The sequence below is a fragment of the Alosa sapidissima genome, chromosome 6 (assembly GCF_018492685.1).
Source record: "Alosa sapidissima isolate fAloSap1 chromosome 6, fAloSap1.pri, whole genome shotgun sequence".
Classification (NCBI taxonomy): Eukaryota; Metazoa; Chordata; class Actinopteri; order Clupeiformes; family Clupeidae; genus Alosa; species Alosa sapidissima.
The window spans coordinates 33,659,280-33,678,611 of record NC_055962.1 but is presented as its reverse complement, the minus strand read 5'-3'; the positions used below and the strand labels follow the sequence as shown (position 1 = coordinate 33,678,611).

The 19,332-nt window shown below is 43.2% G+C and overlaps 2 protein-coding genes across 2 annotated transcripts; one reads left to right on the top strand and one right to left on the bottom strand.

The window, feature by feature from the left end:
* The first annotated feature begins 77 nt into the window (after positions 1–77).
* faxca (failed axon connections homolog, metaxin like GST domain containing a) lies at positions 78–9,890 on the top strand. Its single transcript, XM_042096080.1, has 6 exons — positions 78–551; positions 3,408–3,543; positions 3,899–4,095; positions 4,662–4,879; positions 6,180–6,296; positions 7,011–9,890. The coding sequence occupies exons 1-6, from the start codon at positions 292–294 to the stop codon at positions 7,334–7,336; spliced, it is 1,254 nt and encodes a 417-aa protein (XP_041952014.1). The 5' UTR covers positions 78–291; the 3' UTR covers positions 7,337–9,890.
* Positions 9,891–16,416: 6,526 nt separating this feature from the next.
* On the bottom strand, positions 16,417–18,296 carry pou3f2a (POU class 3 homeobox 2a). The gene has a single exon (XM_042095594.1). The coding sequence runs from the start codon at positions 18,234–18,236 to the stop codon at positions 17,058–17,060; it is 1,179 nt and encodes a 392-aa protein (XP_041951528.1). The 5' UTR covers positions 18,237–18,296; the 3' UTR covers positions 16,417–17,057.
* Positions 18,297–19,332: the final 1,036 nt, after the last annotated feature.

Genomic DNA, 19,332 nt, shown 5'->3' with positions numbered 1-19,332 from the left:
CTGTAGCCTGTATCTGTGTGTCCGCGAGTGAGGTGGTGTTGGGGGGATGAGGGGGGTGGGGTGCTGAGCAATACACTCCTCGTGACGTCACTCCTCTGCCAGACAGCGGCGGTGCTCGGCTGCGGAGGATGCCGACCCCGACGCGGGGACGACAGCCAGGCGAGATGCCCGCTTCCCCCGAGCTCCCAAGTCCCGAACCGGCCCTCGCCGAGAACCATTAGCATCCATGAAGCCTCCCTTGCTGAATCCTGAAGGGGCCAAAGGGCGGAAAAAGGAGACGAAGAAAGAAGAATGTACTGGAGAGTAGGGTTCGCCTGGTCTCCCGCCTGTGTGGTTGATTTTGGCCGGAATCAGAGCTTCTCATTCGGCCTGTGCGGCTCGGATGAGCGGTATTCGTTATATGGGTACATCATCGCCTATCCCTTGCAGGACTACGCCGGGATCATGTCGGCTCTGGGCTCGGATTCCTGGTGGAGGAAAACGCTCTATCTGACCGGGGGCGCTCTCCTCGCTGCCGCTGCCTATCTGCTGCATGAGCTGCTGGCTATTAGGTAGGCTACTAAGGACACTCTGACTGAATGGCAGAGGAAAATCACGACTCACTGTTGATATCGTGTCATCTGTATTTTGGGGGTTTGGTTACGAGTGTACGTGTAAATTTAGTAATTCATGATGTTCCCTGTGTAATTTTGCCATTTGAGGGCGCTGGGCGCGGTGGTGGTTTGGGGAGGAAGGGGTGGCGGGCGGGGGGCATGTGCAAGAAGGGGAAAAAAGAAAAACGTTGAGAATAGCGCTCGTGAGGCCATGAGTCGAGTAAAACGTGATGTAAGAGCGCGCTTGAAGCATAGTCCGTGTTTCCCTAATGACTCGCACGAGCGGAATAACCCAACCTTTTGAGCTGCCTTTCTTCAAAAGGACGGGCACGACTCAGTCTGGAAATTGTGCTTTATTCTAAGCTGGATGCTAAATAAGAAAAGTGCGACTGTGACATTCGAGTTAGCTGTCCAAAAAGACTATTTCTGGCTTTGAATATTTCAAGGATAACAGTGCCGTGGGGGCATTTTCAAAGATGTCTACTCGTGTTATTGTCAAGAGCGGCCCTGGAGGAAATACTGCAGTTGTGTCAGAATGACCTCTATCGACCTCTCACGTGAAAGATGGTTATTAACAACCATGGCCACTTCACAGAGACGCAAGCTGGCCTAACGCTTGAGATAAAATGTTTTGCGTTGTGTTTTTGGAGAGAGTAGCCTACTTAGCAGCCGGCCTACAGAGAGACATCTTGGGAATCCTGCAGTGATGTGATATGGGCCATAATCCACAATCCCATAGGCCTACACTATAAAATGTCAGAAAAATAAACATACTTGGACGTAAAGTTCATATGGCATGTTTAGAGTCGTAAGTCTTCGTGAGATAGTTATCTCTTCCCTTTTAATTCAATTACATTTCACTTTGCCATACATTTCGTTGAATCAGTGCTGTTGTAAGGTCATTTGAAGGCTCTTTGATTGCAGTCAGTTCGCATAGCAACAAAATTTAGCAAACAAGGCAGTAAATGTTCCATGATGCGAGTCCAAACATATTTTTCAGCACCCCTCCGAGGCGAACAGCTCCCATCTGTGTGTTGTGCACTCACGCACACCAGCGCTTCCAGGCCCTCTCAGGATACCAGCTAAAAAAGAAAATGAGTTTATGCACAGCTGATGGTGAAATAAAAGTATTTTGTATAGTCACATTTGTAGGCTGCAACACTACACCTGAGCTAAACAGTCCAGGTCAGAGCCTTATAGAAGATACCTTTATATAGCTCTGGTCCAGGTGATATGTTCATCATAAGAATTTCAGTCAGTAGATACCTGGCCTGTTGTATTATAAGCCATAATAAACAGCCAAATGCTATCAATGTCTAAGTAATGTTTTACTGTAACCATGTATTGTGTCGTTTTGTAGTTAAAAACAATTCAGTGGTTCAGTATATTTGATCTTATTTCAGCTTTATTTTCATTATTATACTATGTATAGTGGTGTGCTTAAGTTTAGGCAGCCATGCTAAAAAAGGAATAAAAAATCATCTTTTGTAAATTGATCTTAATGCCTTAATTTAAAAACTGAGGAAAAATCCAACCTTTAAGGACACCAATGTTCTTTGTGAATGAATAAATAAACGTTACATAAGTATAGGAACCCCTATGTTAAATTTCCATAGAGGCAGGTAGATTTTAATTTTTAAAGGCCAGATATTTCATGGATCCGGGATACTATGCACCCTGATAAAGTTCCCTTGGCTTTTGGAATTAAAATAGCCCACATCATCACATACCCTTCACCATACCTAGAGATATCATGGTTTTATGAGTTAGCCTAATAGCTGGTTTGATTTGCATTGAGCTACTGTATTAGGCTAACTGAAATAAAACCATGATAATCTTGAATTCCCCCTAGGGGATCAATAAAGTATCTATCTATCTATCTATCTATCTATCTATGGTGAAGGGTATGTGATGATGTGTATGTATTGCCGTTCAATAAGGTCTGTTAATGTTAAACATTAAACATAATGTCTTATTTGTACTGAATAGGTGACTTATTCTTGGTAAATCCTTATTAAGAAACTAGTTGGTCTTGATCTAAGGTTAGTAATATATAGTATGGATCAAATTAGAAACTTTATAGCCTGCTGATATATCTTAATATGTTACTATTCTGCCACTGTAAGTCACATAGTCAGACAGTGTATTAGTAGTCTATAAACTCTCTGATGTGATACATACTATACCAGTAACCTTAGACCAAGATCAACTAGTTGCTAATTAACCAAGAGTAATTACCAATAATAATTTACCTATTGAGTGGGAATAAGAATTTTTTCAGTAAAAAATACCTAATAAATGTGCAATGAAGCTTAATACAGACATTGGTGAGCGTTAATACATGCACATATTAGTGTATGTATTATGTATTAATGGTTAACATGTGTTTGCTAAACTAAAATGTTACTACATTTTTTGTATGCCACACATTGTAAATTAAATACAAATATCCCTGGAGTTGCTTGCATTCACATAATCTACTGAATGCCTTCATGATATTGATAGGTATTCTGATAAGTGTTCTGATATTAGGTGTTTATAAATTATTATAAGTGTTCTGATGATATAAATTATTATATTATATATTATATTATATTATAAGTGTTCTGATGATATTCTGATAATAGGTATTTTGTTTTGTTTTGTTTTGTTTTGTTGTGGTTCTAGCTCAACATGCTGCTGATGTGTACAGTACAGTAGACAAGACAAAACTATGAACTATTCAGCATGAAACACATCCAGCGTAAAATAGTTTGGAGGATAATTTCGAGTGTGAGATTTAAATTGACCGCCAACCATCTATATGCCCCCCAGGAAGGAGCAGGAGCTGAGCTCTCAAGATGCCATCATCCTTCACCAGTTCTCCCGGCCCAAGTGTGGGGTCCCCAGCCTGTCCCCCTTCTGCCTCAAGATGGAGACCTACCTGCGCATGCTGGGTCTGCCCTACCAGGTGAGTGTGTGTGTGAGGACAGAGAGGTGAACGGATTCACACAGTCTTTGCGTGTGACTTGTGACACAGTGTTAGTGTGTGTGTGACTGTCCCTTGCAAACACCATGTACTGTAAGTGTTATTTGGATTTTATGATGATATACCATCATCATCATTTAGTGCATTTATAAATATAACTATAAATAACATTACTATAACTGTAAATAACATTTTGTTTAGTCTAACAGCATCATTGCAAGGTCATCCTTATAAGCTGACGAGTTTGTTTGTAAAACCTTGGCATGTTCTGTAGAGGTTGCCCACTGCTCCATGCTCTTCCTCACATGTCTCTCCTCCTCCTCCTCCTCCTTCCTAGAACTACTTCGATGGGAAGTTGTCTCCGCAGGGCAAGATGCCCTGGATCGAGTACAATCAGGAGCAGGTGTGTGGCACGGACTTCATCATGGACTTCCTGGAGGACAAGCTTGGCATGACCCTCAACAAGAGCCTTAGCCCACAGGAGATGGCCATCTCCCATGCCGTCACCAAGATGGTGGAGGAGCACTTCTACTGGTGAGAGAGCCAGCACTGCACCGCACAACACACACACACACACACACACACACACACACACACACACGTACACATACACACACACACACACACCACACACTCCACTGGTAAGAGATGCTGAACTTTTCCTGACTGTCTGACCAGTACCAGTACCAGCCATTTACTGTAGCCTACTATAACATAGTGCTATACATAGTGCATACCAGCCATTTACTGTAGCCTACTATAACATTGTGGCTCAGGAGAACATTCACTCACTGTTTGCTAGTAGCCTTCTTGTGAGAGACCACCACTGCACTTGTTGTTGACATGAGGCATATTTATGAGTACTCAAGAGTCCCTTGGTACACATTTGTACAGGAAATATGTGGCAGAGGGCAGGACAGTAGTGCACTGTTAAATTTTTAGTGAAGAATGTTTAGAGCCAAAAAGAATGTTTAGTAAATCTATAAGTGTACAGACACTGGATAGAGTGCATATTTGACAGCATTATATTATATTATATTATATTATATTATATTATATTATATTATATTATATTATATTACATGTGTGTGTGTGAGCAGGACGATAGCATACTGCCAGTGGGTGGATAACCTGGAGAAGACGGAGGAGATGCTGGTGGTGAGCGGGCCCCTGAGCCACGTGCTCAAGTGGATCCTGAGTCACCTGACCAGCGGCATCGTCAAGCGCGAGATGTTCGGCCACGGCATCGGACGCTTCTCCAAGGAGGAGGTGTATGCACTGATGGAGAAGGACATGCGAACCCTCGCCATTCTGCTAGGTACTGTACAGGTCAATGTAGTCTGTGTGTGTGTGTGTGTGTGTGTGTGTGTGTGTGTCTGTGCTTGTTTGTGTAAGTGTGTCTGAGTCGTGTATGAACATGAGTTGTTATACTGTGTATTCTGTCTGTATCAGATATCTACTGTTGTCGTTTTTTCTTGTCCTCGTGTCCTCACTAACATCTGTTCCCCATAATGATATGATGTTAGGCTATGATGTAAAATCAGTGTGTGAGAATTAGAATTATGCAGCCAGCTTGCACAGTTCACATTTTTAGTCTAGTTTAGTACAGCATAGAGCATCGCAGTCCTGCTTTGTTTTCATGATCATCCATCAGGATATCAGAACCACTGGAGTGAGAACTAAGAGGTTAGCCAAGCAAAGCATCGGAGTCCGTCCTCAGCACGAGAATAGTCATCTCTAGTCGTGCTCTTAAGCACCACGCATCTCATAGATAACATGTAGGAAAGCAAACCAACATTATAGTCATAATAATAATAATAATAATAATAATAATAATGATAATAATTCTATAGCCAATAATCATAACACATTGAAAAGCTCTATGTCATGTGATTCTGCCCATCACATCATGGTGCACCGGCATTGATGTGACATGCTTATGATTCTATATTTATGTGTGAATGACAAAGATACTTTATCAGTGTAGATGAGCAGTTCTTTGTTGACTTGTAATGAAGCATTTGACCTTCAAGAAATATGTTTGATAAATGAGAAATGTATGCTGAAGAACAAATTGTATATTTCAGTTGAAAATGTATGGCTGTTATATAGTATAAGTATATAGGCCTATAACCCACTTACAGTGCTTTACTTTTTAGCCTTTAGCTGTAGCTTGTATGTCACCTCACAATGCTAGACACCATACAGCAGTCTTTCAAAACACTTTACAAAATTTTACTGCAGTGTCACAGTGCTGCCCTCCCCTGGCTTTTAAGCTGAATTACAGCTATTATGAGACAGGTTTGCCACTCGTTTTGTAATCGAATATACACACAATACATCCTACAACATGTCCAAGCAAATAAATACATAAGAATTCATAATACACTGTATATCAAAGCTATATCAATTTATATCAGAGCTGTTCATATATCAGTTTTTTCTCTGTCGTTTGGATCGTTATGTTACGTTATGTTTTTTTTTTTTACCATCCACTGTATTCCAGTAAATATTAAAAACTAAAATAAACATCAATACAAATCTCGTATTGGAACCAGCTTTTGTTATCACTGAGAGTAATTAGCTATTGACAGTGAAAATGATCACACACCTTGCAGGTGATAAGAAGTACATCATGGGGCCGAAGATGACCGCGGTGGACGCTACGGTGTTTGGCCATCTAGCCCAAGCCATGTGGACCCTGCCGGGAACTCGTCCAGAACAGCTGATCAAAGGTATAAGTATATATATACTCTTTTGATCCCGTGAGGAAAATTTGGTCTCTGCATATATCCCAATCCGTGAATTAGTGAAACACACACAGCACACAGTGTACACACAGTGAGGTGAAGCACACACTAACCCGGAGCAGTGAGCTGCCTGCTACAGCGGCGCTCGGGGAGCAGTGAGGGGTTAGGTGCCTTGCTCAAGGGCACTTCAGCCATGGATGTGGGCATGGGTGAGCAGTGCTCAACCACTTCCTCTGCCCACATTTTTGATCAGGGATCGAACCGGCAACCCTTCGGTTACAAGCCCGAAGCCCTAACCAGTAGGCCACAGTGCCCCCGGCGAACCAGACTGTTTCACCATATATTACAACAACAACAACAACAACACCAACACATTGCATTTATATAGTGCTTTAGGTGCATTGAAAAGCACTATATAAATGCAAGGTGTTGTTGTTGCCACATACAAACACAGTGACTGGATCTTTGAATATATTTCTTACAGACCTCCATCAGAACTCATAGTTTATACATACATCACAAACACATAGCAAACCTGTTTTGAGGGGATAGAGATTTGGTGGTGCTGTATGTGTATCATGTTTGTGTTATTGCATGAAAAATATCAAAGACTAATGGCGAGAACTGAGAAGGCAGGTATGAGCATAGGTCAGGTGACCCCTCCTAACCTTTAACCCCTGTGACCTCCGTCCTGTGCAGGTGAGCTGATCAACTTAGCCATGTACTGCGAGCGCATCCGTCGGAAATTCTGGCCCGAGTGGTTCGTGGACGTGGACGACTTCTACTACGACGGCTCGTTCGATGACAGTACCGCCTCGTCCTCCCACCTTCTGGACCTGGGCCTGTACTCACGGACCGACACGTTCCAGGACGAGTCCAACACACACACACACACGCCCCCGCACCCACACACACACCCGCTAGACTCCAACCTGCACACGCCGGATAGCGACCGCACAGGCCAGTCGCTCTTCGACTCCGACATGGACACCGAGGTCTCAGACATGGATCAGCTGAAGGGTTAAAGTTTCCCACAATGCCTTGCACGGAGCCCTCCTGTACTCATTTGCCAAACTCCCCCCTCCCTCCTTCTCCTGCCTTCCTCTCGAAGAACACCCCACGAGGGGTTGATGACACAGATGATGATGAGGAGGAGGATGATGATGGTGGTGGAGGTGGAGAAAACGAAAGCATAAAACCATCAGGGGGAAAAGGGCAGGAACTGAGAGAGATAGAGAGAGAGAGAGAGAGAGAGAGAGAGAGAGAGAGAGAGAGAGAGCGAGCGGGAGTCAATGACGCCGTTGCTGAGTAACTCCACCCACGGTCAGGTGACCTCCTCGATGCGGCCAGTCATCGCTGCGACAGCATGTCCACTACATTCTCCAGCCAGTCTGTTTTTAGAGTTTTATAGTGTGCGCGCCTCTCAGATGCCTTCGGTTGGTACAGATCTTAATATGCCATGAGGACATGAGCTTACTCTGTCTCTTAGCAACCAGCATGTCAATTTGATATTGACATGCTTCTTAAGGAATACTACGGTATATGAACTCACATACTCAACTCATGCTTACTGTGTGCGTACTGTTTGTGAGCCTCTTAAGTGTGTTGTGTGTGATTGGACAGGTCTACGAGCTGCCTGTCTGGAACACTAACAACCTCCTCAATCCAGACAGCAGTAGATTCTGCACTGCATCTAGCCTTGATCAGCTCCGAGACCAATTAACACTGACATGATTAAAGCATCTACTGGAAGATGACTGAACAAATCTGAGAATAACAGAATGGGATACCTAAATTGTGGGAAGGAAATAGTTTGATCAACTAATATTAACACATTTGATAATCAATTCAACAGTATAAACAATATAAATGGTTATTAATATTGGTTATTATAAGTACTAGTGTACATGACAAGCTTGTTTCAGTGACATCTTGAAGTGCTTGGCAGGGGTTTGTGCAGCTATTCCCATCTCCCACTCTACAGAGAGCATGTGGTCCAGACCAACTGGCTCCGAGGCCCTCAGTGGACCTGCCTTGCCTTGTGAAACCCCGTGCATGCTTACTGTCCAAGGGGCCTTCGAGCGGAAACGTCTGGATTGGACCGAGGACAACAAGGAATTACAAAACACACAGGAGCTTCTGAGACACATGTGTGTGTGCGTGTGTGTGTGTGTGTGTGTGTGTGTGTGGTTTGAGCTGGGATTTCTTTCATTGTTGATCCGTCCACTGTAGTGTGTGTGTGGCATGTAAGTGTGTGTGTTTGTTTTCTTTTTCAGAGCAGTTGAGCTGAGCTTAACCTTTGAGGTGCCTACTGATAGAGAGGGCAAATGTGAGAGAAAGGGGTAAAAACGAGGGGGTAGAAAGGGTGACCCTGAATCTGGTGGATAATGGCATGGGTGGTGTTGTCTGTGTTGTCTCTGGTTTGATGGATCTGTACAGGTGTTTGTCAGGCATCAGACACCCATGCTGTCCATTGAGAGAGAGATTGTTATGTCTTTAGGGGCAATTAGCAGTGACTTGTCTTCTTAAAACCGCTATTGCTTTCGCAGAAGATGTTGGCCAGTCCCTTAAAGAAATGCTTCAGTTGATGGCAGCATTTTTTTGAAAAAGACTGTGGCCAACGCATGAGGAATACAGAGTCACACGAAATTATTAACATTTAAACTCAAAGGCGTTGACACGTGGCGCACAAAAAAACAAAAGGAAAATTTGACAATGCTATTGCAATTTTATTTACAACACTTTCTGAAATGTACCAGTCATCTACAAATCCAAGAAGCGCTGGTGTTTGTGACTTTGAAGTTTATTTCAGGTGAAGTCTCTTAAAGCCTTATGTTAGACAGCCACCTGCCATCCCAAAGAGAGGGAGGTGCACCCCTTCAGGCAGTGTTTTAAAGCTGTGATGATGGTAGTTTTGGGCAGCTGATGAGTGGAAATTTACCAGCTGTTGTGACAAAGCAGTGTCTCCATAAGTGAATATAATTGCTGCAGTCCACTATTGTCCCTCTGTTGGCTTTGGCCCCTTTGCTCATTCTCGTAGCACTATTAGGTCAAATTACTCGTTCACATTCGTGCAGACTAGACATTCCTTAGTTAGAGGAAGTGTGTGACCTGTCCTCTATCCTGTGCTGACTGAGCAAAGGGGAGTAGCATCCAGGCTGGCATGAGGTCCTAAAGCCACCCAGGTTCATGTTGTGCTGACTGAGGCGATTGATTCATCCATTTTAGACTAAAGCTTGTGGCTCAGATAGATCTGCAGGCATTTCAGAATGCTTCTCTGTTGTTATGATGGGAATGGGCATTACTGCATTGTGTGTCTGTGTGTTTGTGTACGTAGCTGTGTTCCTGTGTACCTGTGTGAGTATATGAGCACCTGTGTTTGTGTGTGTGTGTGTGTGTGTGTGTGTGTGTGTGTGTGTGTGTCCATATGCTGCATGAGTGAGTCACCATCACGCATGAGCAGACTTGGAGCCACAGGCTCGTAGTCAGGCAGAGATGGAGCTCAGCTGGGGTTGCACAGTCTGCAGCAAAGTGGAAGAACAACAACAACACACACACACACACACACACACACACACACACACAAATTCAGAAACACACATACAACTGTAGAGGTTCTAGTCATTAGTGTCTGATTCACCTCTCCCTCCCATGCCAAACAGACTGTGTGTGTCTCTAAGAGAGAAGGAGCAGTGTGTGTGTGTGCACTGAACTGATGGGAGAGCCAGGAGTGTGTTAGTGTGTAGGGCCTACTCATGGCAAAATCATGTACAGTTAAAACACAAAAGCACAGTTGTACTGTGTGTGGTTTATGAACTGTGTTATGTTAGATACATCTCGTCAATGTTTTCTCATAGTTATATACTCTCACTTTCTCTCTAAATCTGTGACATAAATACACAAATACAACTCCTGCTATGTTCCAATCTGCTGTCTCTTTTCCTCTACTCGCTTCCTGCTTCTCTCTCTCTATCACCCCCTCTCTCTTTCTCTCTCTCTCTCTATCACCCACTCTCCACTGGTACTGCAGTGTGTGTGTGTGTGAGAGAGAGAGAGAGCATGTGTGTGTGTAAGTGTGTGCCATCAATCAAAAGCACTGAAGGCCAGATAAGCACACACACATACAGCCTTGAGATTTCTTTTTTGATGTTTGTGCCTGATGTCAGAGCCAGTATTATTTTATTTGAATTTAATTTCTTATGAAAGAATATGTTGTTTTTTTAATAAAAAAAATGTAAACAATGGTATCTATTGTTTTTAGACAAATAATTGTTATTTAATTCAATGTACTGTATTCTTTTTGGTTATAGTTCTTTGATATTTTATGAGATTTGTTTTGCACTGACATATTTTGAATATATTTATTTTTTCGGTGTTCATGATCTAATGTCTTTCTGACTATTGCAGAAACTAATTCAGGCCGGAGCGCATAGGAGTGCAATACTTTGTCATTTGTTTATGTGTGTGCAGTCCCTGTTGTGCTGTGAACGTAGAGTTATGCAGCAGATACAGCGACAGTGTGGCCAAATCCTGACCCTTGACCCGGAAGCAATTTCACCACAGCCCTCACCCCATGTAAAACATTTGACCTCATGTCAAAGAGGACCTGTACCTTCCCTTGTGTATGCAAGCTGTTCCTGGTGTGACCCCCCCTTGTGGCAGTTTTTGACTAGTTTTAAAGGAACACAGAGCCGAACACCACCCTGCCCCCTCCAATTAACTACAACCTCCACTGTATCTCTGCTTTTTGCTGTTTAGCTTGTAACTATGGAAACCCAAGTAACGAGATTTCCTCCTCTCCTTCCTCTCCCTCCTCTTTCCTCCTGTCCCCAAATGGACGAATCCTTCTGACAATGGTCAGAGATGCAGCCCTCGTATCCCTCCCCCAAATGCCCACAACATCTGCCCACCAACCTTGTCCGTCACGTCCTAGCCGTGCTGAGATCCATACAGTAGACTCTAGAGCCATTTATGCAAGCCTGTGTTGTGTGTGTCCAGAATTGCTTGTGACCCTTGAACCTATTCTGAGTGATATACTGTAAATAGAATGGGGAAGGAGTGTAATGAAACTGACCCTCTGTAACATAAGATGTACCAATAACTTCCTATGAATGTAAGATAGATAGAGGTGAGTGGCTGTGTGGAAATGAAGTCATTAAATATAACAATGATAATTTTACCCTACCATAGTGCGCTGGTGGTCCTTGTGCACCCCTCTCTCTTTCTCTCTGTCTCTCTCTCAATCTCTCTCTGACTCTTAAACACACACACACACACAACCTCCTCTTGACTCACGCACACACAAACACAAGCACACACAGTTGTCTATGTATCTTTGTACATATCTGTGCATTCATCGATCCATTAGAACCTCTAATCAACTGATGTTGAAGAGACAAGATGAGGAGGGTGAGTTCTGTAAGTGCTAGCTACTGACCTCTGCTGGCCATCACCCATCATGACAGCTCTTCTCTGACCAGAATTGTGTGCTGCAAGTACCATTTTATTTGTAACTCATGTAGATTCCTTCAGGTATTCAATCAACTTTTTTCATAACCAGACACATATGTATGATGTGGAGGCTTTGTCTTTCCCTCAGCAAAAGCTAAAACCAAAGTTAAAATGACTATTGGGCCACTGCAATGCCTGAAAAAGTGCTGAGGCTAAACACAATGAGTCATAATATAAGCATTTAACACTTCAGATATCCTTACTCTCTCTGCCCAGTAAGTACAGATTCTCTTATTACTTAAGGCCAATGACCCCAAATAAGAAATACTACAGATTAGCACCTTCATCCCAGCAATCCAAATTCCTCACCTAGATGTGCCTTGAAATGTCTTACAGGAGGTCAGCTCTAAAGTAAAAAAGAAAGCAAAGATGTTCCTATCTGTAATGTTTTTTTCACTTCTAGACACTCCTTCATACCTTCTGCTAGAAATTGCCTATCTTTATTTTTAGGTTAGTCTATCTACTGTATATGCAGGAGGGCAGATAGACAGCAGTAACCCAGTGGTTTCAACAACACTCTGTAGTCCAGCCTCTGTGAACCCAGAGTGGAGCAAGCTACGCTGTGAGGCCTTCTTGAGCTGGCAATTTATTCACTGTTCCAGCCACGGATTTTCCATGCGCCAAATACAAGATCTTCACCTACATTACGCAGGGCAGTCAACAAAGGCTGCCCAGAAGCATCCCAGGAAAAGAAACACTTGGGCTGGAAAGGTACAGTAGCTACACAGTGCTTTAAAGTCATGTCCCCAGAGTGTACTGTAGCACTGTAGCTACCTTGCAGTTCTACATGCAGCAACTCGAGCTAGGTAGCACTGATTCCCCCCCCCCCCCCCCCCCTACCAACAGTACTTGGTGACCTTGAGAAACAGAAATCTATGTAAAAAATGGCCTGTGTTTTCCTTTAAATGCATCTTGAACGTTATGTGACAGAACAATGAATCAATAGAAAATATTGCAAGAAACAATGATTTTATCTGACTCCATAAAATGAATTTGTTGACTTCCGATATTATCAAGTAGCCTATGAGCTAGTGGCACATTAGTGGCATGGCATAGGAGAAGATATATTAGATGCATGGTGGATAAATTAACAATTTATAAAACAGTAAACCGTAAACTTAATTGTAACAGGTATCAATCAATCTGAATACAATGCATGCGATGAAACCATGGTCAGACTGCTGCCCATAGTTACATCTATTTACAGATCATTTAATCACTGCCATATTCAGGTTATTCTTGTTACCATGGCGGGAGTGTGAGGTCAAGATGATGGGATGCCATTTGCCTGCTTGGCCAAACTCTTGGGTAAATATTGTGGATTGTATACGTGGATTACAGTATCTTTCCATTTTACAGTAAGCACCTCTTCCCTATTCAGCTTTATTAGAATAAATCTATAATCTGGATGGGTTGTGTTGTGTTGTGTCGTAGTTTATACTGTACCTGTGATAACTGCTGAAACGACCAGCAACAGCTGACAGCTGACATACTGACTGACTGTATGGATGAAGTGATAAGACATTAGTGCCCCCTGGCTGCCTGACTGACTGGTGCACCTCCTGCTGTGTTCCATGTGGAGGTGTTTGTTCCACTTGTCTCTCTTCCAACCAAGTGAGCTTTCCTTTTCGACATGTTCACTCTCTTCTGCTCTGCTATGAAGATTTGTCTCATTCATTAGGCTACCTACCAATATTGAAATAGTACCAACAGTAGTCTAATATTGGCACTTGATATGATAACAATGTTGATTAATTAGCATCTAAGATACATGAAATATATAAAAGAGGCTACATCTTTACGGGCCTTGTTTTGTTATTTCAGGTCTTGGCTTTGATCCTCACCTAATTATAGTTGACCACGCAGAGGCCTAATTGCGCTTCTTCAGATGAGCTGGAAGTGTGGTAAAAGCAGCTGTTCTGTTTCCAAATATTGTTTTTGTGGAATTGGAAATGGGCTGACCTTTCACTACAGTTCCTCTCTGACTCTGTGCTTCCCAACCATCCCTGTCCTCCAGCACTGCACTGCTACGCTGGCTTGGCCATCGCCGGAGGAGCAGGGACACATGTTCTCTGATTCAAAATCAGTTTCAAATTGTCGTCTTAGATTCTCAAGTTTTAGTTTTCATCTTTAGGGAGGAAAGATCAATTGTCCCTGTCGGACTAATTAGCCTTTTTTGTCAATTAATACATTTTGTGGAGTTTTAGTAATAAAACGTGGAAATTCAGCATCTGAGATATACTGACGGCTAGATTTCAGGGCTGACATACATCAACACTAACAGCAGCCTAACAATTGATGTGCAATGACAGATATCAAATTAATTATATGGACTTTTGCATCAGATAGAAGAAAAATCGCAGACTTGTCATTTTTAAGCTTAATATATTGCAATATTTCTATTACAAGGAGAGTGAAGATTCAAGTCTTTGTATGTGCCTACCTTATCTGAGAGTTAAAAGCAAACTAAACCATCGTTGACAAATGCTATACCTTTCCTGGGTAGGTTCTCGTGTAAGTGAATCTCTCTTTATACTATCTCTGATGACATGTAACTAAAGGATTATGCAGTGTTCTTTTATTTGGATTGAAATGATCGATCCCTTTGGGATGTCTACATCACAGTCACAAAGGTCGCTAGATGGCGCAAGAGAGCCATGATTTAGATATCATTGCTCGGTTCAACAAAATCATGCTCACATGATTTCGAACTCCAAAATTTGAGTAAACCAAACATATGTCAATTCTAAAATGAAAAGGTTCGACAGCATCCGGTTTCATCAACTATTTGTCTAACAAGTTTTATATAGGACATTTCCCCAATTCTCAGAATGTGTTGGTTGGCTATAGGTTCCTCACATTATTATGCTTTTAAACGAATCAAGCATTTGAAAGGCGCAAGGGCTGTGTTTGTAACCGGTGAACTGTTTACGCGAGAACCTCGAAATCCATTTGTTTGGGATGCAGATGCTGAACAACAATATTTGACTTAAAACTCATCGATCACGAAAAAATAATCTAAATAATGAAACACGGATATTGTGAACGTTTAGCCTATGCATAGGCCTATCCAAAGACTAAAGCAAAATGCTTTATAGGCAATCTCTAGACTAGTTTAAAAAATACGTAGGCTATTGTCTTTTCTCATTTTTGGTCTCTCCGATCAAATAGGCTAGATAAGGCCTGGACGTAGGCCTATTTTGTCTATAAAATAAAAATAAATGTAACCTTATGCGATTTAGAACAGTGTGACCATTTAACCCGAATGGTATGGCCTAATTAATCTGAATTGAAATAGAATTGCTGTTTGCAGTTCGCTCAGGCAATGTGATAAGCATTTGCACATTTTCAGATTCAAAAGGATAATGGGATATAAAATAGCGAGGAAGGCAAAGGCACATCCCGCTATGTTGTTTTCGTGGTAGGCGTACATAAAAAAAAAAATAATAATAATAATATATATATATATATATATATATATATATAAATTCATGTGTAACCTATCAAACAACAATCAAGACAAGACATAACAATAATAGCCTATTGAATTTAAATACAAAAGCTTGTATAGGCCTACTTAAAGGTAGGCCTACATTTGATTGATTGTTTTTAAACACAAACTTAACAGTACGATAAACATGCTTGTATAAACAGGTTTTAATGATAAAACTGTTTCAAAATGCGCTGTAAAATATTTAGTTGAACAAAAGTCAATCTTGACTGCGTCCATTTTGTGCTGTGCTTTGGCACGTGTGACAATAAACAAGAAAAAAAATACGACCATTAAATTACAACAAAATCGTCAAGAGGCCCACATCACATCCCATGAATTGTAACGGTTTCGTTAATCGGACAATTGATTAACTGCAGTAGGCCTACAGGAGAGCAGAACTCGTGGAGCTCTGGCAGGCCCTGCTAATGTGACTCGTGTGCAACAGGTCGAAGAAACTAATAAATACTGAAAAAGACACTAGGAGCAGACAAAAACATTTCATCCGTCTCCCACATACAAAACAACACGACTCCTCACACTGTCCTATCTTACAGAGGAGCAGACTGCAACAACTTATAATGAAATAGGAGCAAACATTAGTTCCGTTTCTATAATAATAATAATATTAATAATAATATGTATAATTATTATTAACAGTATTATTATTATTATTATTATTATTATTATTATTATTATTATATGTAGGAATAAGCAACTAAACCTTTAATTAAATAATACTGGAATAACAGCTACACTATATTTCATAATGTATCACCCGCTTGATCATCAGACCCGCTTGATCATCAGCCAAAATAGAGGAAAACTCCCAAAAGACTCTCTCAATCTTACAAACACACATCAGTGTCAAAATTCAAAAACAAAATTCTAGCCGAGATTTAATAGTTCTCTTGGAAGATTTAAGAATAGTGTCATTTTAAGTTGTTATGTATTTTTTAAGACATTGGTCGATTGGATAAGTTTACGACTCACTGGAGAGCAATCCGTCCCTCTCTCTCTCTCTCGCACGCACGCAGACGCACACACACACACACACACACACACACACACACACACACACACACACATACACAGAGAGAGAGAGAGAGAGAGAGAGAGAGAGATTTTGAACAAATTCCAAGGTAGGCTGAGAGCGTGTGAATTTAGGAGACCCTCTGTAAATTGAAGGACATTTACATTCATTTTACAACCCAATAATAATAATAATAATTCACTAGTTTTATCGCATCGTCAATGAAGGCAAATAAGTGACAGTATTGTCGCCAGTGCTGGTCCCGTGCAATCCTGTTGATATGAAGGAAAGATGGCGTGAGGTACCCAACGCAGCTCCCGCCTCTTTTCTCACAGCTTTCGGGTCGTTCATTCTACGCAAACCGGGCAAACAAACATGGAAATTGGACTGGCACAGTGCATCGTGTAATAGCGTCTGCTTGTCACTCGTCTCCATCAAGACAGGCTTCCACCCACTCCACACCAGAAAAGCTCTTGGTGTCTTGTGGCGTTGGTGTTTGTGAATCGATTCCTTGTATTGTTTGCCTCACATCACTTACACCTACCACGGGTTGTACAAATGTCTTGCCTGTCTCAAATTCACGTACGCTCATTAACTGGCTCGTGTGGCGAGCTCTCTCGCTCTCCGCTAACGGGTCCGTGAGTGAGACAACAAAGAGATGGTTCTGCATGTTCTTTTTGCACACATTCCTTTCGCCGTCCGTGCTCGTGTGTCACGGAACCGGAGTCTGGGCTCCGTGGTGAGGCGGGGTGTCCCCGTAGGCATCCTCCGCACCAGGGAGCGGTCCACACGGGGTTGTCATGCGCTTCTCTTTTTGCCGCCTGTTACAAAACCAGACTCGCACCACCTCCTTGTCCAGCTGTAAACTGTCCGCCAGCGTGGTTATCTCCGCAGCTCCGGGTTTGGGCGATTTGAGGAAGTGACTCTCCAAAGCCCCTTTGACAGCTACTTCGATGGAAGTCCGTTTTTTCCTCTTTCTGCCCTGTGCTGCAATCTTATCCAAGCTGGTGGGACTGCCGGACGTGGAGTCCGCTTCCTCGAGCCACTTGTTCAGCAGTGGCATGAGTTTGCACATGTTTTTGAAGCTCAGCTGCAGCGCCTCGAACCTGCAAATGGTGGTCTGCGAGAAGACATTGCCATAGAGCGTGCCCAACGCCAGCCCGACGTCCGCCTGAGTGAAGCCCAATTTGATTCGCCTCTGCTTGAACTGCTTGGCGAATTGCTCCAGGTCGTCCGAGGTCGGCGTGTCTTCATCCGACTGCTCGTGGTGACCCGGGTGCTGTTGCTGGTGCACGTGAAGGGGCTGCTGGTGGTCGCTGAGGTGCGGGCTGTGGTGGTCTTCGTGCGCGTCCTGGAGCGTGTGATGGTGCAGCCCCTGCTCGTCGGCGGACCCGAGGTCGGTGAAGCCCGGCTGCGTATAAACCATGCCCTGGCCGTTTGACGTCGCCATGCTCGTTAAGTGAGTTGTGGTGGTAGTGGTCGCCCTCCACGACCGTGAGTCGTGATGGGTCCCCCCGTGCGCCGTTGGTTGATGCAGCAGGTGTGTAGGCTGCGTCTGCTGCTGCTGTTGCTGCAAACCGGGCGAGTGTTGCAGCTCCTCCCGGTCCCCCTGCAGCGCGGGCTTAATGTCCTGTTCACTGAGGGGGCTCGAGGGCCACGGCGCCCCCTCGGCGTGCGAAAGCGACGTGATCCACTGATGAGCATGGCCGAGCGGGTGTGCGCTCTGCAGAGAGTAGTCGCTCTGCAGCAGGCTCTGCGTGTCGCGGTACGCAGCTGCCTGCTGCATGCTGCCGGGCTCCGAGTGCACGGCGGATGCGCTGGACGTCAGGATGCTGTAGTGGTTAGACGCTGTGGTCGCCATAGCTCCCGGAGCCAGAGTGATCGCATGCATTAAAGGGCCCGCGCGCTTGACGGACACCTCTCCGCTGTTAAGCCACTGGAGGCTCTCTGGCGCAAGGCCAACAAGGCGCAGCGGCGCGCACCTGAGGTCCGCCTCACCCTGTTCCTCATTGGCCAGGATTGGTTGACAGATGCGGTTACCCCTGACAGCACCACTCTCATTGGTCACAAGAGACTTTGCACAAACATGCAGCAGTCCCGGTAACAATACTGGGAGCGCTGCAGCCTGAAAAAGACGCAGGGATGTAGAGACGCAGGCAAGAGTGAGGTCCTCAGTCAACTTTGGCGGAAGAGCTGCTTGACTATTTTATTTATCATTTATCATGTCCTATTCCAGATTAGCATATAAGTTAATGTTTTATTTCTTAATGGAAATACAGGGGGTTGCTAATAAGGATTTCACAAAATAGACATTTAAAAATTATTGATGGTCAATTATCCACATTCCTTGGTTATTTTGGAGAGTTCGCCGAGTTTAAATTTGTAGCATACATGTTGTACAAATGTTAGATATGTCGCCTGCATAATCTTTTTAGTTCAGTCATTTGTTCCCCTGGTTCTTTGATGCTCCTCTGAAGGGGTGTTGAAAAATCAAATGGGATCATAAACGTTTAATTCTGAAGGATATCTTCACGGATATATATATATATATGTGTGCGTGTGTCTGAATGTGGACAACGAGAGATTGATGTTGAGTGCGAGAATGCAACCATTCCCACACAGAAGGCACTATATAGGCTTAGCCCTATATTGCTCCAGCATCCCGTTAACGACTGAATAGTGATACATGGATTTATTTAATGCATAGTGTAAGTTTATGTAAAAAGAGGTTAACATATTGTACATATAGCTTGCCATTTTACAAGTAAAATAGTGGCTTGACTGTAATCACCAAATTGTCTGAATAGCCAATGCAAACACCTCATTTGTCGTGACTAAACACTGTAAACGCAGGATGAGGACAGTTTTGCCAAATTGTTTTAATATTAGGCTAATATTATCACAGCTTCAGCTACTTGTTCAATGGCCAACAGCTGCCAACCAGACAACTACCTAGACAAGAAGTTGACCGAGAAGCCTTGTAAGTT